Source organism: Macaca fascicularis, chromosome 3 (genome assembly GCF_037993035.2).
Source record: "Macaca fascicularis isolate 582-1 chromosome 3, T2T-MFA8v1.1".
NCBI lineage: Eukaryota > Metazoa > Chordata > Mammalia > Primates > Cercopithecidae > Macaca > Macaca fascicularis.
The window spans coordinates 7,555,362-7,582,437 of NC_088377.1; the positions used below are offsets into that span (position 1 = coordinate 7,555,362).

The window sequence follows — 27,076 nt, forward strand, 5'->3', positions numbered from 1 at the left end:
TCCTCATATAGAAATAGCTGGAGCTCTTGTCCACATTGACAATCAGAGCACTTCAGTCAACAGGTGGACGATAAAGGGCCTGCTATTTGGGGGGCACATCTGCCACTGTCATGTCCACACTGCATCTTGCGTCCCCAGCCTGCTGTTACCAGCTGTGTCCAGGACCCTCTGTGCCACTTCTGGAACCCCCAGAATCTTCAGTTCCCCTGCTATAGGGCAGGGATTCTTTATCTAAGACACATGGCTGTGAACCCCATGAAATTCTATGCATTTTTTTGTGTCTATGTGTGTTCGTAAACTTTTCTAGAAGGGCCTGTGCCTTTCACCAGAGTCTCAAAAGGTTAAATGTTACTTTTCTAGAGAGGTGGGGGTCCTACCTCCACTGGCAAGGCCCAAGGCAGGAAATGAAAAGTCCGCTCCTCCTCTCATGCCTGGACTCCATCAAAAATGACATCATGGTTAGATCCTACAAATACAGAATTCCTTATCCACATTTGAAATTTACAAGTCTCCAAAAACCCAACATCTTTCATATCCTTGGCATCAAAGTTGATTTGGCAACAAAAACCTTATTTGAACTAACATGAAGCAGATCTTTACTTAGTTCACTTAGTGTGAAGAGTCATTATATTTCACTGCAAAAGTATAGTTTCATTAAAGGGTGGTGTTCCGGATCCCATGAGAGAAATGTGGAAAATACCATATATGCACTCACCTTTAAAACCCCCCAAATTCTGCAACATACCAGTTCCAAGGGTTTACAATAAGAGATCTTGAATCTATATACTACATTTTATATTGATCATAAGCTTTTGTGGGATCATGCAAGAGGGCAGTTAGCATTTATAAAACTTTCTACAAGAGAGAAACTGCATTTTGAGTTCTAAATACCTTATAATTTAGCTTTTTAAAGCTGATTCCTCATTTATTTATTCAACAAATGCTTATTGAGTTCTTTGTGCAAGATGCCTGTTTATAAATTGAGAACAACCTAAATTAATTCAGTTACTTCACAGGAGACCAGAATCCTAAATTCCATTATCCAGAAGAGTAAAAGGTTTGCTCTTACTTGGGTGTCCTTTTGTATATTAATACTCTGAAATTCTTTTAAATAAATCTTGCATGCATCTTTAACTCAGATTTTTATGTCCCAGGAAACCCTTGCCCAGCATATGATGAACGTAAAATACTAATTGCAACCTCAAGCTTTGTCACAGAACAATAAAGTATTTCCTCGTCTTTTTCTTTTATTCCCCAGTTCATGTTTTGCCAGTGTTTGCAGCAGCAAGTAATTTCTTCCACCCTGGTGTCATATAATTCTAACCCAAAGCGAAAGTCTTAATGTTTTAGCCAGTACAGCCCCTTCTCAAGCAAATGTTCAATTAAAAGTAGCTCTCTGACCCTAAGGGGAGGTAATGCTGAATGAGGAACCACCAACAGAGATTCAGAATTCACCAAAGAACAGTAACATCAGAGATTATTTTCAATTCCCATCTTAGAAAATTGATGAAAGCAAATTTTATGGCAGAAAGACATTTCATGGAGAAAATTACGAATATGAAATGAGGACTTCAATTTAATAGAATTTTTGCTTTGGTCAAACATTGGAAATTTACTTAACTCATTGTAAATAGCAAGCAATATAGTCATGCAATTTGCTTTTCAAAGATTATCCTTCTTTTCTAGAAAATGTCTTTTCAGAACTCTTTCAGTTACGTATCCTGTTAAAATTGCTTCCTTGACAGATTTTCTTTGTCAATACAATGCCAAAAACATGTCATGGTCATTCAAGACATTAGTATGCAAAAAAAAAAGTTAATTTACCACATCCAAATGCTTGGAACACCTTCTGCCCTGTTGTCCTTGGTCAGGTGTAGGTGGACAACCTAAGGCAGCGCTGAAGACACGCCTTCTCCAGCAGGCTAACCATGGAAACGACCGAGAACAGCAAGGGGAAAGGCTCCTCCTGTGAACCTCTTCTTCACCCTGGTTCATGGAGAAAATGAGTTCATCTTTGTTAGGGGAAAATACAGTGCGGACCCCCCAGTCCGTATGTCAGAAGCAGAGCTGGAGTGAAGGTGTGGAGGAGCACAGGGATAGAAATGGGACAATGAGACCAAAGGGGACAATGACAGGAGAGGGAACTAGGATGAGGCCAGGCAGAAGAGGAGGAGGAAACAGCATGGACTAAGGAGGACAAGAGAGCTTCTACAGTAAGGGTTTGAGGAGGAGGGCGGCCTGGGGAGACAGGCTGGGAAGGAAGACAGGCCTGTTTGTGGGTGAAGTGAGCATGGGGACATTCTTAGAACTGTTCAGAAGAGCATACGTCATTATACATAATGTGCAGATGCCGTTTTGGCAACTATGGACTTAAATTTATGTTTGTGGTGAATTAAGTTAACTTGAGTGAATGTTTTATTTTAATTCAGTGGTTTAAAACTTAGTTGTCTTAAGAATAGTCATTCAGCTAAATCTGCTTCTATTATTTGTGAAATGGGATTGAAATTATAAATTATACCATTCTTATGTGTGGGTTAGGATAATGAGATATAAAATCGTTAAGGAATACACTCTATTCCAATTTTCCATAGCCTTTATAGTTACACAAGTATGTGTGATGGATACAGTATGAATTTGTTACATACCCCTCAAATGCAAGTGGTATACTTACCTTTCTGAAGCCAACAAACCTGGCTTGTCCTCCCCACCCACTCACTAGGGTAGACAGGAAATTCAATCTCAGACACGTTTGGGGAATGAGGGAATATGAGGGGGCAGGGATGTGGAAAGGGCCTTACACAAATAATATTGGGGGAGGAGCCTCTGCCTTTCATTTTTACCGCTTGCGTGTTCCTTGTCCAAGCCACGTGATCTTTAAAAGGCCAGCCCCTCCCCTTTCCATAGCATCCATGCCCTCTGTGCACTTCTTGACTCCTGGGGCCTTGGCCAGAGCTCCTGGGGCCATGGCGTTTAGTCCCTCAGCACCCTCTAATGCCTCTGCCCTCCCATCACTTGAGCATGGCATAAGGGGAATATAAGCCTCCAGTGCCCGTGGATCCCATCATCCATCCTTCTCATCTCAGTGAAATCCCTATCTCCTCCAGGGTCAGAGCACCTAAGAGCTGGAAGACATTACAAGTTGGGGGTCAGGTTCAGTCATGCTGGCCACAGTGTAGAACATGTCAGTCTTTGCCCACCCCTATTTTAAACCAGCCTGATCCATATGGCCTGGGTCTAGAGCTTCCCTAGTCAGTGCCCAGAGTATTAAAGTGTACGGCCTCAACAAAACCACAGACACCTCTTCACAGGCCTTCTAGTAGATGTCCTAGAGGCTGGCCTGCTCTGCTTCCCACTTAGTGTGCTCAGAAGCCTATTCTAAAATACTCAATATTCAGCCATAGCCCCTACTAAACTGTGGGAAAATAAATACACTTGAAGGCATAATTGCAAAGATAGGCCACCAGTTACTGATGTGATACTGTGTTGTATAATCTTACGAGTTCTTTCATAGTTATGATTCAAATGCTTCATCTCCAGAGCATGCTTTGGCTCTCTTAGTTCATTGTTTCTATCACAGGTAGACTTGCCTGTTCCCACCCAACACAGACAGTGGGCTCTGTCTCACCACTTCCTAGCTGTGTGCTCATTGACAAGGGACATCCCCAAGCTTCAGTGTGTTTATCTTTAAAATGGGATAATAGTACAGTGATTTACACATGCATTTAACATACTCAAATTCAATTATGCAAGCTTGGTGCTAAGTGTGATGTTTTTTAGAGACTTTTGCTTAAGACAGACCCCTGGGCCGGGCACGGTGGCTCACACCTGTAATCCCAGCACTTTGGGAGGCCGAGGCGGGCGGATCACGAGGTCAGGAGATCGAGACCATCCTGGCTAACATAGTGAAACCCCGTCTCTACTAAAAATACAAAAAAAATTAGCCCTGCGCAGTGGCGGGCGCCTGTAGTCCCAGCTACTCGGGAGGCTGAGGCAGGAGAATGGTGTGAACCTGGGAGGTGGAGCTTGCAGTGAGCCGAGATCGTGCCACTGCACTCCAGCCTGGGCGACAGAGCGAGACTCCGTCTCAAAAAAAAAAAAGGTAGACTCCTGAACACATGCCAATTACTTCATTTGGTGCCCAGCCAAAGTAACAGGAAAAATTGACTGTGTTGGATTTATTCAGAGATGGAAAATCAGTATCTGTACAAATAGATAGACTCTTATATAATTTGATGACCTTTTGAGGGTCATTTTGAATATATAAGTTCTTTACATTGGGCTCTCATGTTACACTCTAATTACCCTTAACATGTTGTTGAAAGGATTACATCAGATAATCTACAGAAAGCATTTAGTTTAATGCCTGACATATGATAAGCACTTAGTCAGCTATTATCATGGGGTTGGTTGGTTGGTTGGTTGGTTGGTTGGTTGGTTTTTGAGACAGAGTCTCACTTTGTCACCCAGGCTGGAATGCAGTGGTGCAATCATAGCGCACAGCAACCTCGAACTCCTGAACTCAAGGGATCCTCCCACCAAGGCTTCCCGAGGAGCTAGGACTATAGGCATGTGCCACCAAGTTAGGCTACTTTTTAAAATTTTGTAGAGGCCAGGCACAGTGGCTCATGCCTGTAATCCCAGCACTTTGGGAGGCCGAGGAGGGTGGATCACTTGAGGGTCAGGAGTTCGAGATCAGCCTGGCCAACATGGTGAAACTCCATCTCTACTAAAAATACAAAAATTACCTGGGCGTGGTGGCAGATGCCTGTAATCCCAGCTACTAGAGAGGCTAAGGCAGGAGAATTGCTTGAACTCCGGATGCAGAGGTTGCAGTGAGCCAAGGTTGCACCACTTCACTCCAGCCTGGGCAACAGAGGGAGACTCCGTCCCAAAAAAAAATAAAAATAAACATAAAAAATTGTGTTTTTTTTAGAGACGGGATCTGACTCTGTTGATCAGGCTGGTCTCAAACTCCTGTCCTCAAGCAGTCCTCCTCCTGCAGCCTCCCGAAGTGCAGAGATTACAGACATGAGCCTCTGCACCTGGCCTATTATCACAGTTTTTAGTCTAGCTGTTATAAATAGAAATCTAAGTACAGATTTTAGAGTCAAAGAAGACCTGGTTTTCAATCCATTCTGTGTCACTTTGTAGCTATGTAACCTTGGACAAATGATGTAAAATCTCCAGCTATAAAATATATTACAACTGACCTTGAATAATTGTATTAAATGAGATATTTATATGTAAACCACCTAGCCTAAAGCATGGATATTGATTAAATATTAGTCTTTTTCCCCTTCTAATTACACTTATGCTTGTGTGTATGTGTGTGGTGTGTGTGCAGGGGGGCGTGGGAGGGCGATTATGCATATGTGCATATTTGCATATCTGTATATATTACTAGTAATAAACTGGATTATCTGCTTACACAGGCCAGAAGGAAATCTCAGTTGAAAAAAAGCACACCTGGAATGCATCACTCTTTAATTCTCAAATCCATATGATTGCCCAAAGAAGAGATGCTATGGCTCATCGAATACTCTCAGCAAGGCTTCATAAAATTAAAGGACTAAAAAATGAATTAGCTGATATGCATCATAAATTGGAAGCCATCCTTACAGAAAACCAATTTTTGAAACAACTTCAGCTTAGGCATTTGAAAGCTATAGGAAAATATGAGAATTCACAAAATAATCTACCTCAAATTATGGCTAAACATCAGAATGAAGTAAAGAATTTAAGGCAACTACTTAGGAAATCCCAGGAAAAGGAAAGAATGGTATCTAGGAAACTTAGAGAAACTGACAGCCAGTTACTGAAGACTAAAGATACCCTGCAGGCACTGCAGAAACTTTCTGAAGACAAAAACCTTGCAGAAAGGGAAGAACTCACTCATAAATTATCTATTATCACAACAAAAATGGAGGCAAATGACAAAAAAATACAGGTCTGTATTTCAGGAGCCCAGACAGTTTAACATTTCGAAGTGAATAGAGAGAGGGTGTGAATTAATCATGGATGCGCCCCCTCTGTAACAAAGTGTTACTAACTGCTTCCCTTGTCATGCTACACTAAATAATTATTGTCTAATAGAGGGCAGGGTTTGAAAGAAAAACAGAAGCAGCTCAAACTAGAAATGTTCATCTGTTGCAGTGCACAAGAGTTCACTCTGTGGCTGGGCTGGTTTATGTGGAAATGACCATTGCACAAGAGTTCACTCTGTGGCTGGGCTGGTTTATGTGGACACGACCATTCTCTAAGAGAGTACAGCTACAGTGCTAAGGGACTTTTTCCCTGTGCTTTAAAGATCGCATTGTGTTACGTGAAACCTCTTTGAAGTCAACCCTCTACCTTAATCTGTTGATTAAAAGGCTACTTCCCTAAAAACCTACTCAGTGCATCTGTTCAGTACCTTTTGCATTCTCCCTCACCATTTTGGCCAGGCATTACCACACAAACATTTGTAGTTATTTTCAAAATAGCAATTTTTCCCAGATAATGTTCCTGGTAGTAGGGAAGGAAAAGGAATTAAAATAATTAAAGAGATGACTGGATTAATTTTCCTCAATGGTACATGGTTGTCAAAAGCCTGGGGATTACATTATAAGAGATGACTTGGGAGAAGGAATTGATACCATATTAAGAATTCTCCTGCATGTCTTAACATTAGATAGTTTGAGTCTGTTTGGACATAAACATAAATGGAATTAATTTAGGGTTTAATTATTTAATATTTGATGCTGAAACACAAGTATTTTCTATGATCTTGAAGTAAGTAAATATCTGGTTCATTTCCTCCACATTTTTATCTCAATTATTTCTTCCGTTGTTAAAATTCTCTATTTTCCAAAAAATTTTTTTCACATGAAATTGATATGTGATCTACAGAAAAATAATGAGCAACCTCATTTTTCACTCTTGTATACCAAAGTGATATTATTTGGCCTTTTAGGTAATATTGTATTCATCTTAGCGTATGTCTGTCATGCAAAAGCAAATCTATTTTTATATATATATATCTAAATAGTTCATGTTTTTATATCCGTACATAAAACCAAAACAAATTCCATAACTATTTTCTTTGATACAAAAAGCACTTATCAAGTATGAGAAATTTCTGTTTGGTTGTAGGCATTTAGTGGAGGAAAACTGTTTTGTGAACCAAAACATGTGACTTCTGTAACATGAATGTTTTAGGGAGTGGTATTTTTAGTGATTCTTTCCCCCTTTTAGCTTTCCATGTCTTCCACTTTTCCTGTCTGGGAAAGTACTGCTGTTATAATGGAGGAGGTCCTACTTTATGTTAAAACAAAAACAAATAGTCCTTTTGGTAAGCCTTCTGTCAAGTCCGGATCTAACAGTTCTCAATAAAATAGTTCTCATTCCCGAGAGCAGATGAATATGTTTTGGATGGCTATTGAGTTAAATCAGTCATTTCATTGCCGTATAGTCCATCAGTGTGGATGGATATGGTGGTTTGAGTCCCTTTTATAACATTCAGTTTCTGTTGTCTGGGAATGACCATCCATGATGTCTACTGATTTCCAGGATCTGGTCAGAATTGTTAAATCGGGTGGGTCACAGTGGCCTCATGCCTGTAATCCCAGCACTCTGGGAGGCCAAGGCGGGCAGATCACTTGAGGCCAGGAGTTCAAGACCAGCCTGGCCAACACAGCAAAACCCCGTCTCTACTAAAAATATGAAAATTATCTGGGTGTGGTGGCGTGCACCTGTAAACCCAGCTACCCGGGAGGCTGAGGCAAGAGAATCACTTGAACCCAGGAGGCGGAGGTTGCAGTGAGCTGAGATCGCACCACTACATTCCAGCCTGGGCAACAGAGTGAGACTCCAACTCAAAAACAAAAAAGAATTTTTAAATCAAATTTTAGAGTATGTAAAAAACAGGCTCAAAACGTGTGATATTTGTTCTCTAGAGCTGGGATCTGGGATTTGGGGGCTTTCGGTTATACTTCATTCTAATATATGTCCCCTATATAAGCCATTCACTAAAATTGTATTGAAAATGTGCACTTTTTATAAATGTAGTTAGTTCCATGATAATTGAAGTTGTTAATATACTAACTTGGTTGCAGAATAGTTAAAATATATACTGTTTTCAGAGCTTGGAAAAACAACTGAGGTTGAACAGCAGAGCCTTTAGTCGGCAGCTGGCTATTGAGACTCGGAAGACTTTAGCAGCTCAAACAGCTACCAAGACTCTGCAGGTGGAAGTAAAACACCTTCAACAAAAACTTAAGGTATTTCTTTTAAAACAAAATGTAAGAATGAAATTCTGTTTCCCGAAATATATGAACTATTTATGCCCATTATATATTTAAGTGATTTTTTATTTTATATCTATATATACAAAAGTCCCCTCTCCCCTTTGCAGGGGGCCTGGGCCCCCATCCACAGTTCTGTTTATCTTTCTTTTTTTTTTTTTTTTTTTTTTTGAGATAGAGTCTTGCTCTGTCGCCCAGGCTGGAGTGCAGTGGCATGATCTCGGCTCACTGCAGCCTCTGCCTCCCAGGTTCAAGTGATTCTCTTATCAACCTCCTGAGTAGCTGGGACTACAGGCATGCGACACCACGCTTGGCTAATTTTTGTTATTTTTAGTAGAGATGGGCTTTTGCTATGTTGGCCAGGCTGGTCTTGAACTCCTGGGCTCAAGTGATCCACCTGCCTTGGCCTCCCATAGTGCTGGGGTTACAGGTGTGAGCCACTGCACCTGGCCTAAATTATGTAACTTCATTAATATCTTTCTCAGATATTTTCCCTACAATTATATGAACAGAGGATCTGCAATTATTAGAATAAGTTACAGCTTGGTGAATGTGTACTGTGATTAGAAAAATATAGTCTATTCATTAACAAGGCTTCTTGTTACCATTCTTATTTCATCACGTTAATATAGCATTTGTTAACATTTTAATGTAACTCAAAATTAATGTTTAAAAATATGTAATATTTAAGATATATTTTAATGACTCACAAATTTATCTTAGTTTTACTTACAAATGTGTTTGAAAAACTGTCTTTTAAAAATATGTATACTGCTTTAAAAATAAGAATTTTTAAAAATATTTTATCAGGCTTTTTGCTATCTTTCTGCCTTCAAGATTGGTAAAATGTCCAACAATTTAGATAAGATGCTTAAGAAACACTCAGTTTCAAGCCTCAACTAATAAATCTTAAGTTTGATTCTTTAAGACAAGGATCTTTAACTTTTTTTATTTTTAAGGAAGGCAAAAAAGAGCTCCTTTAGGCCTCTTTTACAAGGGCACTAATCCCATTCACTAGGATTCTGCCCTTGTGACCTAATCACCTCCCAAAAGACCCAGGTCATAAAAGTATCACTGTGGGGGCTAGGATATTAACGTAAGAAATTTAGCACCATATCAATAATTTCCCTTTTTTTTTTTTTTGAGACAGGGTCTTGCTGTGTTGCCCAGACTAGAATGCGGTGGCACCATCTTGGCTCACTGCAGCCTCGAACTCCTGGGCTAAAGCAATCTTCCCACCTCAGCCTCCCAAGTAGCTAGGATCACAGGTACATGCCACCATACCCAGCTAATTTTTAAAATTTTTGTAGAGATGGGGTCTCACTGTGTTGTCCAGGCTGGTCTCAAACTCCTGGGCTCAAGCAGTCCTCCTGCCTTGGCCTCCCAAAGTGTTACGATTACAGGTGTGAGCCACTACACCCAGCCTGATCTTTAACTATTTTATGACAAGTAGGCAATTTAGATTCCCCAGGAACCTTGAGATCACTCAGAGACAGGAGAAGAATACTGGGGGGTGAGGAGTTTGGACGGAGCTGGACGAGTTGGATAATTCATCTGATGAATTATGTTGGTATCATTGAGAACTGGGATTTGGAGGATGGAAGAAAGAAAATTATCCCTTTGTAAAGAAGAAAAAAGAGTTATTTTCCTTTTTTCTATGGAGTTCCAGGAAACTTGAAAAAGAATACACAGAACATAGGCATGGCTATTGCAGCTAGCTGAGAAATCTAACAGAAGAGACTTCAAGATCCCCTGGTCACAGCAAACACACACCCATATGGAGACACAATTGGGGAATTTTACAATAAATTTTGTGCTTCCTCATGCAGACATATGAATATGAATAATATGCAGCCATTAAAAAAACCATTTCTTGCCAGGCGCAGTGGCTCACACCTGTAATCCCAGCACTTTGGGAGGCTGAGGCAGGCAGATCACCTGTGGTTGGGAATTCGAGACCAGCCTGACCAATATGGCGAAACCCCAGCTCTACTAAAAATATAAAAATTAGCTTGGCATGGTGATGTGTGCCTGTAATCCCATTACTCGGGAGGCTGAGGCAGGAGAATTGCTTGAACCTGGGAGGCGGAGGCTGCAGTGAGCCGAGATTGTGCCACTGCACTCCACCCTGGGTGACAGAGTAAGACTCCATCTCAAAAAAATAAAAAATAAAAATAATCATTTTTAACAGAGAAATGCTTAATACTTAAAGAAATGCTTAATGAAAAGATAGAAAATTCTATATACAGTAAGATCCAAATTTATTTTTAAAAAGAAAATTAAATGTACCTCCACACAATGGATATCTATATATCTGTAAATAGCAATGAAGAATCTTGATGCACTACTATGGAATAATCTCTAGGATACATTGGTAAGTGAAGAAAGGGAGGCAGACGAAACTGTAATATCCTTGATATGGTTTGGCTGTGTCCCCACCCAAATCTCACCTTGAATTGTAGCTCCCAGAATTCCCACATGTCATGGGAGGGATGGGTAGGAGGTAATTAGATCATAGGGGCAGGTCTTTCCCGTGCTGTTCTGGTGATAGTGAATCAGTCTCACGAGATCTGATGGTTTTATAAAAAGAAGCTCCCCCACCAGGCGGTGGCTTACACCTGTAATCCCAGCACCGTGGGAGGCCGAGACGGGCGGATCACAAGGTCAGGAGATCGAGACCATCTGGCAAACACAGTGAAACCCTGTCTCTACTAAAAAATACAAAAAATTAGCTGGGCATGGCGGCAGGCACCTGTAGTCCCAGCTACTTGGAAGGCTGAGGCAGGAGAATGGTGTGAACCCGGGAGGCGGAGCTTGCAGTGAGCAGAGATCGCACCACCGCACTCCAGCCTGGGCGGCAGAGCGAGACTGTCTTAAAAAATATATAAAAAATAAATAAATAAAAAGAAGCTCCCCTGCACAAGTCCTCTGTTGCCCACTGCCATGTAAGAAGTCCCTTTGCTCTTCCTTTGTCTTCAACCATGATTGTGAGGCCTCCCCAGCCATAGGGAACTGTGAGTCCATTAAACCTCTGTCCTTTATAAATTACCTAGTCTCAGTTATGTCTTTATCAGCAGCCTGAAAACGGACTAATACAATCCTACTTAAGATAAAGGAAGCAACAGAAATATATCCACTTATTTGCCTACATTTAAAAAAGAAACCAATAATAGGATAACAGCAGAAAAAAAGAGAATAGAGTAGAAGGGACAGCTCTAGAACCTAGATTTCTTTGTGGAACCATGTAAATCTTTCCGTAAGTATGAAGCAGAATTAAATGTAAAAAAAAATTAAAAAGCAGCTGGGCACGGTGGCTCATGCCTGTAATCCCAGCACTTTGGGAGGCCGAGGTGGGCGGATCACCTGAGGTCAGGAGTTCAAGATCAACCTGGCCAACATGGTGAAACCCCATCTCTACAAAAATACAAAAATAAAAAAATTAGCCAGGTGTGATGGCGCATTCCTGTAATCCCAGCTACTCGGGAAGCTGGGGCAGGAGAAACGCTTGAACCCGGGAGGCGGAGGTTGCAGTGAGCTGAGATCATGCCATTGCACTCCAGCCTGGGTGACAGAGTGAGACTCTCTCAAAAATAAATTAAATTAAATTAAATTAAAATATAAAATAAATAATAAATAAAATAAAATAAATAAAATAAAATATCCCTAAATATCCAAAGTAAAATGCAGATGAACCCAAATGTGTATACAGTTAGCCCTTTGTAACCGCAGGATGCAGAACCTGTGAACAGGGAATGCTGACTATATCCTATTGGTGGCACAAAGCCACAGAAGGAAGTCATTCCAAGTGACTCAAAACACATAATGTCATTGCATATGGCCAGTGAGATACACTGTAAGGACACAAATAACTTTACAAAAAATCTGACACTGTTTAGTAATGATATTGTTGGTAATGATGGTGACGTTGTTGTTTTGAGAATGTTGTGTATATCTTATGGGATACAGCTCCTGATAGATTATGGTGGTGTCATTGAGAACTGGGATTTGGGGGATGGACAAAAAAAAGTACAGAAGAGAGAGTCAAATAAAAATCCTATAGTCCTGATTTTGATCTGAAGTGAAAGTATGCAATATTCTCAGAGTAACCAGGAGCAATGAATACCCCCAGCACCCAGGTTATGGTCTGTAAGTTCCATATCCCACTAAAACAAACCAAGGCTCCCTAAAAAATTCTAGCTCTGGTACAGGAAATACATTAGATGGGCCTGGAACGTATTGTCATACAAAAGCAAGGAAGCTATGAAGGACCATTAGGGTAGTATCAAAAGGACTCAGGCCCATCTAGAATAGGTTCCTAGTGGCCAAAGATGGGGAAATTTGAGGATCAATGAAGATAACTGCCCGGGTTAAAACTTATCAAATGAACCCACAGTTCATAATGAGACTTAAAAAACTAAACGCCTCAGTGATGAGTCACTTGTGGAGGATGCTAGGGAACAGCATGCTATTTTGAAGACTGGTCAGTAGAAGACAAGAAGCAAACATTTTTACCTTTCCTGTATGAACGACTCCTCAGAGTAACCAAATCATTTGTGAGGGGATAAGATCCTGCTTATAAAAGCATTCCACTCAATAATGAAGAAGGAATGACAGGATTAGAATATCACTATTTTGGAAACTCCTAATGAATTAATGGCTCTAATCAATGATCATCAATGGCTCCTAGTATCACAAAAGAGATACGCGCTTCCTGACAGAGGTACACACCACCACCTACTCATGCCCAAGAACCGAACCTAAACCTGGTTACACACTGGGCTCTACCTACCAATTGAAAAGCAGAGGGGTGAACATGCTCAGGATGGGATGCAGTCAGCAGTGTGAGAATGTGGGAAACTGCATTACAGATGCCCCCATTTCTACGATTAAGTAGCAAAGCAGAAAAAATAAGAGGTGAGAGTGAGAACCTATAGATTAAAAGACAGTAAGAGATATATTAATCAGTCACAGTGTTTTGAACCTTGTTTAGATTCTAATTCAAACCTTTTAAAAATGATAGAAAATGGGGAAAATGTTAAACAAACTGGATATTTGGTTATGTGAAGGAATTATTGATTGGGGGAAGTGGAATGAAGACACTGCAGTTAGGTTTTAAAAGGGATACCCTTGTTTGCTACAGATACTGAAATAAGTTATTAGAGGGCTAGATTTGCTTCAAATAAGCCAGGGCTGGGGAGTGGGGCCAGAGAGAGTGGGAAACAGATATGAGCTGTTCATTAGTGAAGCCGGGGCATGGGCTCATGGAGGTTGACTGTACTATTCTACTTTATATATATATATATTTTTTTTTAATTTGTATAATAAAGTTTCAAAGGGAAAAATGTTTTTGAGATTACATATTTTGTGCATTTTTAAAAGAGTAGAAATGGCTAGATCAAGAAGGTGGCCCGAACACATGCTTTTTGTCCCTCCCTGCCAAAGCCCCATAGAAATGAAAGAAAATGTATTTTTAAAATAACGCTCCAAGCCAGGCATGGTGGCTTACACCATTTTTTGTGAAGTTGAGGCAGAAGGATCTTTTGAGCCCAAGAAGTCAAGACCAGCCAAGGCAACAGAACAAAGCCTGTCTCTACAAAAAAAATTTAGAAATTATCTGGGCATGGTGGCACACACCTGTAATCCCAGCTACTCCAGAGGCTGAGGCAGGAGGATCTCTTGAGCCCAGGAGTTGGAGGCTTTAGTGATGGCACCACTGCACTCCAGCCTGGGCAACGGAGAGAGACTCTTGTCTCTAAAAATAAATAAAATAATCCAGAATCCCAGAAAGGATACCAAAACTACCAGATCTAACAAAGAATTTCTGGAAGATAAAAAAGGGGTTTTTCTTTTTTTTAGATTAATGAAACCAAACATAGACAATCACAAACTAAAATATGCACAGATACACACACACACACACACACACAGAGAGAGAGAGAGAGAGAGAGACAGAGAGAGAGAGAACCGGACAGATGCAATACTGCCTTTTATGACCTAGCCTTGGCAGTCACACAGCATCACTTCTGCAGTGACAAGGTGGTCCTAGGCAGTTCAAGCAGTGAACTCCACCTCTTGGGAGGGTGTCACAAGGTCCTTGAAGAGCATATGGGACTAGAAATCTTGTCGTGGGAATTCTAGGAAAATACAGTCTGCCACATTAACGAAAGTCATTGTTTGAGCTTGGAAGAGTCTGGTCCCAAAGGTCAAAAGTTCCGTTTCCTTATTTTGAAACTCATTTTCAAAGTCATCCCACACCGAGGTCTAGGCCCACTTCTGGAGTATGAGCCGAAGTAAGAAGAGGGATATCAGCCTTCCACAGCTCCCACATGAGGTACTGCCACCCGTCTTATACCCAGGCTACAGTCACACTCCTGCATTAAGACAGTGCTTTCTATCTAAGTTCTGCAAGCCATCAACGCTGACCTTAATATGATTCCACACCATGACCCAACTTCCCCTTTAACTCTTACTTGATACCCTTGCGCTTGCAGGGAGTCTCTGCGCTGAGTATTCCACGAGCATTCCATGAACATTCCCAGCCACGGGCTGTCTTCTTGTTTGCCTTGACTGATTGAACCCAACTACACGAGTCTCCCGGGTTGTGTTCCAGCCTGCTGTGTTAGACTTCTGGCCCAGCTCTGTCGTGGTGCCCAACCTGAAGCTCTGCTCCAAGCCTCAAGGAGGACTATCCTCCAGGTTGCTTCCATTTGACCCCCGCCGCCCCTGTGGCAGCCCCTTGTTCTGTTCTTGCTCTGCCTCATTCCTGCTCTCTGTTGCTGACCTCCAAGTGTCCAGACCAAATCAAAAGGTAGAACTGAATTTTTCAGGTAACCAAAATTTGTCCCTGTAAATATGAAAATGTTTCTTAACCAGTATGGATGAAAAACCATTCTAAAATGTTTTACACAGTATCCTTCATCTGAAAGCTATTATCCAGAATATACCTGATCAACTTTTCATGGTGATTAACTGTCAGCATTTACTGTTCTTTTGGCTAAGTGTTACCACAATAAGAAAAGAGAGATGAACTGTTAATATTTTTGCCTCCAGAAACTTAAATTCTAGAAAAGATTAGTATTCTCGTGTTTTATCCCTTTGTGTACCTCTGATAATAAACTAATTTTGTGATTCAAATGAGTAGAAAACCTACACTGTACAATTCAGGTACAAAAATATGTCATGTTCTTTATTTTCTGTAACTGAGCCATACTTCCTTATGAGCTCCAGTCCCACAAATTAGGGATGAGGGTGGCAGTTGGACAAGGAGAAATGGATACAAGCTCATCACAGTCTCTTCTAACTCCAAACAGTCTTATGCTAGGTTGTCTCGTAGACTTGCAGACTTTTTCCTCATGCCTGTCTTCTGTCTCAGTGGAGATGGCATCCTGGGCATGAGAGAAAACATATGTGTGCTCTTGGTGGAGCGGAAAAGAGGCCTGTGGTCTGTGTTCTGCCCTCTGGCCCCTCTCTACACCTGCTTCTCCTGATGAGTGACTGCTCTTAAATTCCCAGGACCCTGTCTGATGTGTACTGAATGTGGCTGCTAAAACTCCTGGCCTCTTCTCCGTCTGGTCAAATAAATCCTGGTGATCTTCCCTTGCTGACTGTTGATGCAAATGCTCTGAGATGCATCCTCCATCTGATCTCTGGCTAGATTCTCTATCGCAAAGCCTGTGCTATGGGAGCACCTGGACCTGTAACCTTAAGGACTCCAGAGCAGGTGCAGCTCCCTCCACAGGTCCCACTGGTTGCACAGGGAAGGGAAGCACAGTCTCTGACCTGGAGACAGTATTTAGCCCTTTCTGACTTACCACTTGAGCAATACCACGTTACTTTAGCTCCATGATGAATGGGGCAGGGAGGCGCTTTTTACGGGGCTTGCAATTTTCCTGGACCACACTGAGGCCTCTTGCACTGAGACTTTCCCAAACTGCAGAGATGTTACTTACCCCCTGAATATCCCTTGGCCCATAGATTTGACCCTAAGGAGCACAAGGAGACGAGCGCGCGCGCTCTCTCTCTCTCTCTCCCACCTCTGTGTGTGTGTATGTGCATATGTGTGCACATGCACATCTGTCACACTCTGACATCCCTGGCTTCCTTCCTCCTTACTTCATATATGCCCACCTCTCTTAACCATGGTTGTTACTAAAATTCAATGGTCGTGAGTCCAAAGCCTTTCTTGCCTCCTGGTGTACATATGAGAAGGAGCATTTGATATTTAATAAAAACCCTTTTTTTGTTCCTCAACAAGTTAAGGTTTCAAAACATCTGTTTTGCCAAGACTCAAAAAAGTCAATATTGAAATTTAAAATGGAACAATGATACCCTTGTTCTAGGCTTTCCCCCACTGCCCTTGTCTAGATGTAGCCCTGTCTCATGGAACTTTCTATTAGATGGCGGAAATGTTCACCTGTGCTGTCCAATACTGTAGTCACTAGTCACACGCAGCTGCTGACCACTTATTGGAAATACAAATAGTGTGGCTGACGACCTAAATTTTAATTTAATTTCATTTAAATGAAATCACAACATATAGCTAGTGGCTACTGTAGGGCACAGTACAGAAGAATATTTCATAAACTTCAAGGCCCACAGGACAGAAGGAAAACAGTGAACAAGCTTACCTGCAAGGCTTTTCAAAAATACTGTCCCAATTACAATAATGTGTCACTTTGTTTAAAAAGCTAGTACTTTTTGATGTCAGGAATGGTATAGGATGATACGGCCTATTTCTGTTTCTTCTAAGATCTATAGATTGTATTCAGAGGATACTGAGCTCATTTAAATTGTTTTTAAAAGAAATCAGGGTTGGGGCTGGGCGCGGTGGCTCAAGCCTGTAATCCCAGCACTTTGGGAGGCCGAGACGGGCGGATCACGAGGTCAGCAGATCGAGACCATCCTGGCTAACATGGTGAAACCCCGTCTCTACTAAAAAATACAAAAAACTAGCCGGGTGAGGTGGCGGGCGCCTGTAGTCCCAGCTACTCGGGAGGCTGAGGCAGGAGAATGGCGTAAACCCGGGAGGCGGAGCTTGCAGTGAGCCGAGATCCAGCCACTGCACTCCAGCCTGGGCAACACAGCGAGACTCCGTCTCAAAAAAAAAAAAAAAAAAAAAAAAAAGAAATCAGGGTTGACAAAAGCAAACATTTACAGAAAAATTGGTTTTGTGGTTCTTTTTAGGAAAAGGATCGTGAGCTTGAAATTAAAAACATCTATAGTCATCGAATACTTAAAAATTTACACGACACAGAGGACTATCCAAAAGGTATGTTTTAATTACTTTTGCTCAAAATCTATTTTTAAGTATCTAGTCAGATTGTCCTAATTTATGTAGCCAAAATAATGGATATTTTCAAAAATCACTTCATTAGGCATTAAAATACATTTTGTGATTCTAGAAGAATAATGAGACTGAGATGATGAGATGGCTAGAAAGGAAGAGAAATGCTTTCCTGTTCTCCCACCCTCAGCCCAGCCCTTTATGTCCTTTCTTCAGGTGGAGCAAGAGGATAACTTCAGCCTGAAGCAAAATGTCTGCCAAAAAGGGAACTTTCTAAGTGTATCTGTTAGCCAGTGTATGGCTTTTCAAAATGAACTTTATTGGGGTATACTTTACCTCAATAAAATGCATCCATTTTAAGTGTGTACGCAGCTCAGTGGGTTTTGACAGATGCTTATACCGATGGAGCCACCACCCTAATCAAGATATGGAATATTTGGCCGGGCGCGGTGGCTCAAGCCTGTAATCCCAGCACTTTGGGAGGCCGAGACGGGCGGATCACGAGGTCAGGAGATCGAGACCATCCTGGCTAACACGGTGAAACCCCGTCTCTACTAAAAAATACAAAAAACTAGCCGGGTGAGGTGACGGGCGCCTGTAGTCCCGGCTACTTGGGAGGCTGAGGCAGGAGAATGGCGTAAAAACCCGGGAGGCAGAGCTTGCAGTGAGCTGAGATCCGGCCACTGCACTCCAGCCTGGGTGACACAGCGAGACTCTGTCTCAAAAAAAAAAAAAAAAAAAAAAAAGATATGGAATATTTCCACCTCCCCAGGAAGCTTCCTCGTGTCCCTGCAGTCAGTAGTCCCCTACCTCACCCAGCAACCACTGACTTTCCTTTGGTCACAATAGCTTAGTTTGTCTGTTCTAGAACTTCGCGTAAGTAGACTCCCACAGCATGAACCCTTTTGTATCTGGCTTCTTTTGTTCAGCATCATGTTTTTGAGATTCGTCTCTACTGATGCCACTATCATTAGTGTATACCTCTCATTGGTGAAGAGTCTTCTTTCCTTCAAGACCACATGCACTTCCCCCCAAGATCTCCCAGCAACAGATTCGACTCACACGTAGCATAGGAATACTCAGCCCTGTTTTATTAGAAGAAGTAGCTACATGTTTACTTCCAGATGCAACAACCTCAAATTTCCTTGCCTGCCTTTGTTTGCTTCTGGCTTATAATCTAGAATAATAGAGACGATGAATCAACCAAGGGGGTATTTAAAAGATATAATTTCCTTCACTTTTCAGGGCAAGTGCAGTCTAGACTTAGCGGTCATGTGCTTTAGCACAGACAGTCTAACCACTGATAATCAAGAGCTCTGCCACAGGATGGCTCGGTGGCCTGGCCTCTCACAATTACACGTCTACCTTGTTGAATCCCATCCACAAAGGACAGCCTTGTCCTCCAACAGCAACACTGTCTTATCCTAACACCTACTTGTTTTGTACTCTAACACTGTGGGGCCCAAAGTAAGACAAAGCAAGGGCCCTGAAGGGAAAAACAGGAAATTTAGCAAATGCTATATATATATAGAATATTTAGAAAATACTTAGTATACTTAGTCTACTTTATTATTACATTGCATTAATGTTATTTTATATGTAAAATCAATATTGCATCCAAATGTAAAATATGTTTCTTACATATAATCTACCTGTTCTATAGTTTCTTCAACAAAATCAGTCCAAGCAGACAGAAAAAGTTTGCCATTCACAAGTATGAGACACCAGGGAACCCAAAAATCAGATGTTCCACCTTTGACAACTAAGGTACAGCAAACTTGGAATCTTGCAGTGTCTAATTAAACATGTCTTAAGAAAAATAAATTAGGCTACAGTCACTTGTTCTATGTGAAAAGTATTTGTAATCGTTAGACTAAAATGCAATTTAAAGTTATCTAGACCCCCCAAAATGTGTTTTTGCTGCTTTTCTAAATCATAGGGTAAAAAGGCAACAGGAAACATGAATCGTAAAGAAAAATCAACTGAAATAAATCGTGAAATTCCTCACTGTGTCAATAAACTACCAAAGCAAGAGGATTCTAAGACAAAATATGAAGGTAATTTTAACAACTTTTTAAAGTCTGTCTTATTGGATTTTTTTTGTTGTGAATTACTATATGTGTATATAAAGCACACGTAAAACAGCTGGGCATGGTGGCTTAGGCCTGTAATCCTAGCACTTTGGGAGGCTGAGGTGGGCGGATCACCTGAGGTCAAGAGTTTGAGACCAGCCTGGCCAACATGGTGAAACCCTGTCTCTACTAAAAATGCAAAAATTAACTGGACATGGTGGTGTGCACCTGTAATCCCAACTACTCAGGAGGCTGAGGCAGGAAAATCACTTGGACCCAGGAGGCAGAGGTTGCAGTGAGCTGAGATCATGCCACTGCACTCCAACCTGGGCGACAGAGTGAGACTCCATCTCAAAAAAAAAAAAAAAAAAAAAAAAAAAAATCATAAAACAGTTTCCAGAATTATAATAAAAGGAACACCTGTGTACCCAGTACCCTGCTTAAGAAACAGTACATGAGTGCTCCTTGGAACACCCATGGGCCCTTCACAATCGTATCCCCTCACCCTGCCCACCAGAAACAACCACCATCTTGGGTTTTAGGCCAGTCATTCCCTTGCTTTCCCTCACAGCTCCCTGTCTATATATAGCTATATTCGTCTGCTTGGGCTGCCATAAGAAAATACCATAGACTGCTGGCTTAAACAACATTTATTTATTTTCTCATGGTTCTGGAGGCTGGGAAGTCCAAGATCAAGGTTCTAGCCCTTTGGCTTCTGGTTGAGGCTCTCTTCCTGGCTTTAGATGCATCACTTCTCACTATGTCTTCATGTGGCCTTTCCTTAGTGCTTGCACAAGGAGGGTCAGGGAGAGAGCACCAGTGCTCCACTGTTTCTTTTCATAAGGACACTAATTCCATCATGAAGGCCCCAACCTTGTGATCTCATTTAACCTTAATTACTTCCTTAAAGACCCAGTCTCCAAATATAGCCATACTGGGGAGTTAGGGCTTCAACATATGAAATTTGGGAGGGAGGAACACAAACATTCATTTCATAATAGTATCCTTAAATAATATATTCAGCTTTGGAAAACCGAGTAGCAAATTATTCAAATCCAGCTGAGCAAAGGGCAATATTGCCACTTTTGAATAAAGACTTCCAGGAAAAGGACTCCAGCTTCAGCTCCCCTGGATGTACAAGGGCCCAGTCAGTGGGTGAGGTCATGAATCATCCTGGGATCTGGCAGGGCTTTTCTGGGCAGGCCCCAGAGAGCTAGGGCCGAGAGAACGGGCTGCTCAAAATTTCTTATTCTAAGATCACCAAAGCTTACCTCCGGCTCTTGGGAGTAGGTGGAAACAAACTGCTTCTGTGGGGTGCAAGGAGAGTCCTCAGCTGGCCCAGGCTGCAGGGCTTGATAGAGAGTACACCACTTCATCAGCGATGGGCAAGACAGGCCAAGGCCCTGGCTCACCTGGTGTTTGGTACCTGGAGGTCTAATGGAGCGGGGATCCCAGTCTGTCTCCTCATCTCTGGTGTGCAGCTAGCATCCTGGGATTGCCCTTCATCATTTCCTGCAGGTTCCTGTCACGCCCCTTCTCTACTGGATCTTCTCTTTCCTAAGCCAAGTCCTCCTCTTTCATGGTAAATTACATCATGTTTTAAGGAGCACAACCTTCACAAGCTTCTTGTAAATGGGTGTGGGTAAGGTAAATTTGTATACCTCTCATCTGGAAGTGTCATTATTCTGCCCTTACACTTGATTCATAATTGCCTAGATAGGAAACTCTAAGTTGGGGGTCATTTTCCTTTGGAATTTTGAAGATGTGGCTCATTGTTTCATGTTACATCACCACTCACGGGAGATCTGGGTGCAGTCCCGCAAGGCTGGGCAAGAGCAACTTCTGAGGAAAGAACATGCATGATGAATGAGTCCCAGAGTTTACTCAGGGCTGCAAATCAGACGTGTTCCCGTAGGCAGCATGGAGAGCCCTTGTTGAACACATTGGGCATTCAGAAGAGGACCAAGAAGGGCCTCACCTTAGTTGTGAGGCCAAATAATGTTTAAATAACACAGTAGTTTGACAGAACTCACCCATAAAGCCACTCTGTCTGTTGCAGTTTGGTGGAAACTGATCATCAGTTGCAATTGCACTGTGGTCACTGGTGTGTGTTTTGTTTTTTGTTTTTTTTTTTTTTTTGAGACGGAGTCTCGCTCTGTCGCCCAGGCTGGAGTGCAGTGGCTGGATCTCGGCTCACTGCAAGCTCCGCCTCCCGGGTTCATGCCATTCTCCTGCCTCAGCCTCCCGAGTAGCTGGCACTACAGGTGCCCACAACCGCGCCCAGCTAATTTTTTGTATTTTTAGTAGAGACGGGGTTTCACCGTGGTCTCGATCTCCTGACCTTGTGATCCGCCCGCCTCGGCCTCCCAAAGTGCTGGGATTACAGGCGTGAGCCACCGCGCCCAGCCTGGTCACTGGTGTGTTTTAAGTTTTCCGCTTATTTTTCAGTCCATTGTCCTAATTCATATTGTCCTAGAAAGTGTATCCATTCATTTGACAAATACTTTGTGTGCATACACTATGTGTCAGACACTGTTCTAGGCATTAGGGAGACAGCAGGAAGCAAATGCAAAACCCTGCCCTCATGTGCTTATATTCTAGTATGGGAACACCTTTCCCCACCGGTTCACATGGATCCAGCTCATCGTCTATAATAACTGCCTGGAATTCCACAGACTGCACATGCCATACCTTATTTAACCATGATTCCTTCGGCAGATGTTTGGGAGGTTTTAGTGTTACTAAACCAAGCTGCAGTGAACATCGTTGCACTTATCTTTGTCTATTTTTTGTAGGTTTGTTCTAAGAAGAAGTTGTTGGGTCTAAGAGTATATTCACTTAAAATGTTGACTGATACTGCCAAATTGCCATCCAAAAACGCTGTGCCAATAACACACCCACCAGTGGGGACCAAACATTCCCGTTGCCCCATCTTCTCAACAGCTCTAGAAATTATTTGCCGATTGGATGGATGAAAAATGTTCTCATTGGTTTGTTTTGTTTTGTTTTGTAACAGCTCTGTTCTGTTGTCCAAGCTGGCATGCAGTGGCACAATCACGGCTCACTGCAGTCTTGTCCTCCTGGGTTGAAGTGATCCTCCCACCTTAGCCTCCTGAGTAGCCAGGACTACCGGCATGCACCACCACGCCCAGCTAATTTTTGTATTTTTTGTAGAGATGGGGTTTCGCTATGTTGCCCAGGCTGGTCTCAGACTCTTGGGCTCAAGCAATCCTCCTGCTTCAGCCTCCCAAAGTGCTGGAATTACAGGTGTGAGCCACTGCACTCAGCCATCACTGTTTTAACTGGCACTACATCCAGTTAGTAATGTTGAACGTCTATTAATAACCTTATTGGCAAATTTTATTTCTTCCTCAATGAATGTCATTTTTCTTTTGGTTTCATAATTCCCATTTGCTTGGGAAATTCTAAGAAACTATAACATAACACATTTATTAATATCACCCTTCTCTGTAACCTATTGTCTATGCATCGATTTTCTTAGCTTTTCTGTCAATGTGCTTGTGAGGTGGTGCAAATAAGTGTCCTAGACATGCCATCCTGAAATAGAGATCCATTCATTTTAAACAGCACTAAATTGCCTATTTTTCTAATACAGATTTATCAAGGGAAGAGAAACATTTGGAAGTGCAAGTACTGCTGGAGAATACTGGAAGACAAAAAGACAAAAAAGAAGACCAAGAAAAGAAAACCATTTTTGTGAAAGAAGAGCAAGAATTACCACCAAAAATAATTGAAGTTATTCATCCTGAAAGAGAAAGCACTCAAGAAGATGTTCTAGTAAGAGAAAAGTTTAAAAGAAGCATGCAGAGAAATGGCATGGATGACACACCTGACAAATGCACTGCTCCCTACACGAAAGGCCCCCTCAGACAAAGAAGGCATTACTCATTCACAGAAGCAACTGAAAATCTGCATCATGGGCTTCCTGCTTCAGGTGGGCCAGCCAATGCTGGCAACACGAAGTACAGTCATAGTACAAGCAAGCATCTCAGTAACAGAGAGGAAATGGAGCTAGAGCATTCTGACAGTGGGTATGAGCCCTCATTTGGCAAGTCTTCCAGAATAAAAGTGAAGGATACAACTTTCAGAGATAAGAAAAGCAGTCTCATGGAAGAACTCTTTGGATCAGGCTACGTGTTGAAAACTGACCAATCAAGTCCTGGTGTTGCAAAAGGCTCAGAGGAGCCTTTGCAAAGTAAGGAGTCACATCCCCTGCCTCCCAGTCAGGCCTCCGCCAGCAATGCTTTCGGAGACTCTAAAGTAACTGTGGTAAATTCTATTAAGCCATCGTCACCTACAGAAGGAAAAAGAAAAATAATTATTTAAATATAATCAATATCCTAATGCATTCTGGTTTGATATAATGCTACTTATATGCCTTGCATCTTATTTTTGAAATGTGTGAGAGAGGGAGTGTATGTGTGTGTGTCTTTTAGTACTTAATTGACTTTCAATAATTAAATTTTTGTTTTATTGCTACTCTAGTAAAAAATCTATTTTATATTAGCCAATGATAACACTTCAAATTTACATCTTTACAACTGAAACATCCATTATCTTCTGGGAGACAGGTTTACTATATGGTTTTAGTATTCTGTGGGACTCCACAGCTAGTAACTCTAAGTTAGTCACTCAAAACATATGCATCTCATACACAACAAAATTTATCAGCAATAGAGTTGAATTGTAACTTAAAAACATGGAAGCAGGCCAGATGCAGTGGTTCACGTCTGTAATGCCAGCATTTTGGGAGGCCAAGGTGGGAGGATGACTTGAGTCCAGGAGTTTAAGACCAGCCTGGGCAACATGACACAACCCCGTCTCTACAAAAATTAAAAGAATTAGCCAGGTGTGGTGGTGTGTGCCTGTAGTCCCAGGTACTTGGGAGGCTGAGGTCAAAGAATCACTTGAGCCCAGGTCAAGGCTTCAGTGAGATATGATCGTGCCACTGCACTCCAGCTTGGGCAATCAGAGTGAGGCTGTGTCTCAAAAAATAAAAACAAAATGTAGCAGCAGCTTTGAAAGGGAACAATATGATCAAAAGACTCTTTTTACTAAAACAAAAAAACATTGGCTGGGTGCCGTGGCTCACACCAGTAATCCCAACACTTTGGGAGGCCGAGGTAGGTGGATCACCTGAGGTCAGGAGTTTGAGACCAGCCTGGCCAACATGGTGAAACCCTGTCTCTACTAAAAACACAAAAAATTAGCCGGGTGTGGTAGCACATGCCTGTAATGGCAGCTTCCCAGGCGGCTGAGGCAGAAGAATCACTGGAACCCGAGAGGCAGAGGCTGTAGTGAGCCAAAATAACACCCACCACTGCACCCTAGCCTGGGTGACAAAGCAAGACTCTACCTCAAAGAAAAAAAAAAATACAGATATGTATCTGTATGATGTATATGTATATATATGTGTGTGTGTATATATATGTGTGTGTGTATATATATATAGTGATTACCAAGCTTAGTTTTATGGAATTTTTTTTTTTTTTTTTTGAAACAGAGTCTTGCTGTGTCACCCAGGCTGGAGTGTAGTGGTAACAATCTTGGCTCACTGCAACCTCCACTCCCCGGGGTTCAAGTGATTCTCGTGTCTCAGCCTCCTGAGTGGCTGGGATTACAGGCGTGCGCCACCACACCCAGCTAATTTTTGTATTTTTATTAGAGACTAAAAATGGTTTTGCCAGGTTAGCCAGGCTGGTCTTGAACTCCTGACCTCAAGTGATCCACCTACCTCAGCCTCCCAAAGTGCTGGGAATGACAGGTGTGAGCCACCATGCCCAGCCATGACAATCATTTTTGAGTTTCTCTTATTCAGCTAACCTGGGTATCCAATGTCCTGCCTTTGTGGGTGATGCTTTCCTTGTGTACACCTGAGATCCAGTATCATTTATTGAGATTTGTTGCATACCTCTACGTTGACCATTTTTCTGTTAATCTTGTTCTAAAAACCGTAAGAGTGCCATGGCCCTGCTGGTGTTTATTCAAGATAGCTGCTCAGTCCTAACTAACACATTTACTAAACTTAGGATATTTTAAATTAGGACTATAAAAAGGAGGCTATACTCCCAGCCCCATTTTATTTAGCTGACCTTCATTTAGTTATAAGGGGGAGTTGTTTATAATCTAGACCATACTATTTCCTTTCCAATGATGTTTATGGGTTGGTGTGTAATATTAACTGCAATGGCAGCTACCTAGGAGGCTGAGGCAGGAGAATCACTTGAACCTGGGAGGTGGAGGTTGCAGTGAGCCAGGATCATGCCACTGCACTCCAGCCTGGGTGACAGAGCAAGACCCTGTCTCAAAAGATATAAAAATAAATATATAGCCAGGCGCGGTAGCTCACACCTGTAATCCCAGCACTTTGGGAGGCTGAGGCAGGCAGATCACCTGAGGTCGGGAGTTCAAGACCAGCCTGACCAACATGGTGAAACCCTGTCTCTACTAAAAATGCAAAAATTAGCCATGCGTGGTGGCCAGCACCTGTAGTCCCAGCGACATGGGAGGCTGAGGCAGGAGAATTGCTTGAACCTGGGAGGTGAAGGTTGCAGTGAGCTGAGATCGCATCACTGCACTCCAGCCTGGGCAACATTGTGAGACTCCATCTCAAAAAATAATAATAATAAAAATAAGAATAAAAATAATAGACCAGGCGCAGTGGCTCACGCCTGTAATCCCAGCACTTCAGGAGGCCGAGGCGGGTGGATCATGAGGTCAGATCAAGACCATCCTGGCGAACACGGTGAAACCCGTCTCTACTAAAAAATAACAAAAAGTTAGCTGGGCGTGGTGGCAGGCACCTGTAGTCCCAGCTACTCGGGAGGTTGAGGCAGGAGAGTGGTGTGAACCCGGTAGGCAGAGTTTGAAGTGAGCCTAGATCACTACAACTGGCATATGCTTTGATCTTTTATAAAAAGCAGGGTGCAATAAGATACAAAAGAAGAGGACAGAAGGGGTAAGGGGAAGGAGGGAGGGAGAGCTCTCACAGGCTCCTAAGGGGAAATACGCAAATGCAGTGAGATGACATAGTGGCCTAAATTCTGGAGGAATGTATTAAAAGGACTCCTGGAAATGGTATGCTGAGTAACATGACAATGTCTACTCCAGCTTCATAGCAGATACAGGATTTTCCAAGGGATCTTTTCGTATGCCCACCCACAATAAAAGCACAAATAATATTATATCATAGAAATATTATGATTTAATATAATATTAAATCATAGCTATAATTAGAAGTGTAGAGAACTAATTTAATAAAAACAGAATCTAAGCCTGTTGTTGTCTAGTCATCTTAATTGTATGCATAAAAAAGTTAGAGGGTCACAGATTAACATGCTAACTTTTTATCTCTGAGGTATGAGATTGGAGCCAATTTTTAATTTATTTTTAGTGTTTTCTACTTTGGCTTTCTTTTG

General features: G+C 42.0%; 2 protein-coding genes across 11 annotated transcripts in view; one reads left to right on the forward strand and one right to left on the reverse strand.

Annotated features, from left to right (window-relative positions):
• Positions 1 to 24,663, forward strand: part of LCA5L (lebercilin LCA5 like) — a 44,490-nt gene extending 19,827 nt beyond the window's left edge. For 5 of the 7 annotated variants that reach the window (XM_074033992.1, XM_074033991.1, XM_074033993.1 and 2 more), the window contains 6 exons: positions 5,433 to 5,947; positions 8,121 to 8,258; positions 17,466 to 17,550; positions 19,229 to 19,332; positions 19,505 to 19,622; positions 23,254 to 24,663. In XM_074033992.1, the coding sequence (XP_073890093.1) occupies positions 5,433 to 5,947; positions 8,121 to 8,258; positions 17,466 to 17,550; positions 19,229 to 19,332; positions 19,505 to 19,622; positions 23,254 to 23,984 (1,691 nt within the window). In that variant the 3' untranslated portion in view covers positions 23,985 to 24,663. The remainder of the gene's footprint in view (positions 1 to 5,432; positions 5,948 to 8,120; positions 8,259 to 17,465; positions 17,551 to 19,228; positions 19,333 to 19,504; positions 19,623 to 23,253) is intronic. The other 2 variants (XM_074033994.1, XM_074033995.1) reach the window with 2 other exon arrangements.
• GET1 (guided entry of tail-anchored proteins factor 1) overlaps positions 1 to 27,076 on the reverse strand; it is a 60,440-nt gene that overhangs the window by 9,909 nt on the left and 23,455 nt on the right. For 3 of the 4 annotated variants that reach the window (XM_074033996.1, XM_074033997.1, XM_074033998.1), the window contains exons 4-5: positions 1,825 to 1,986; positions 378 to 466 (exon numbers count right to left, since the gene is read on the reverse strand). In XM_074033996.1, the coding sequence (XP_073890097.1) occupies positions 378 to 466; positions 1,825 to 1,986 (251 nt within the window). The remainder of the gene's footprint in view (positions 1 to 377; positions 467 to 1,824; positions 1,987 to 27,076) is intronic. The other variant, XM_074033999.1, reaches the window with a different exon arrangement.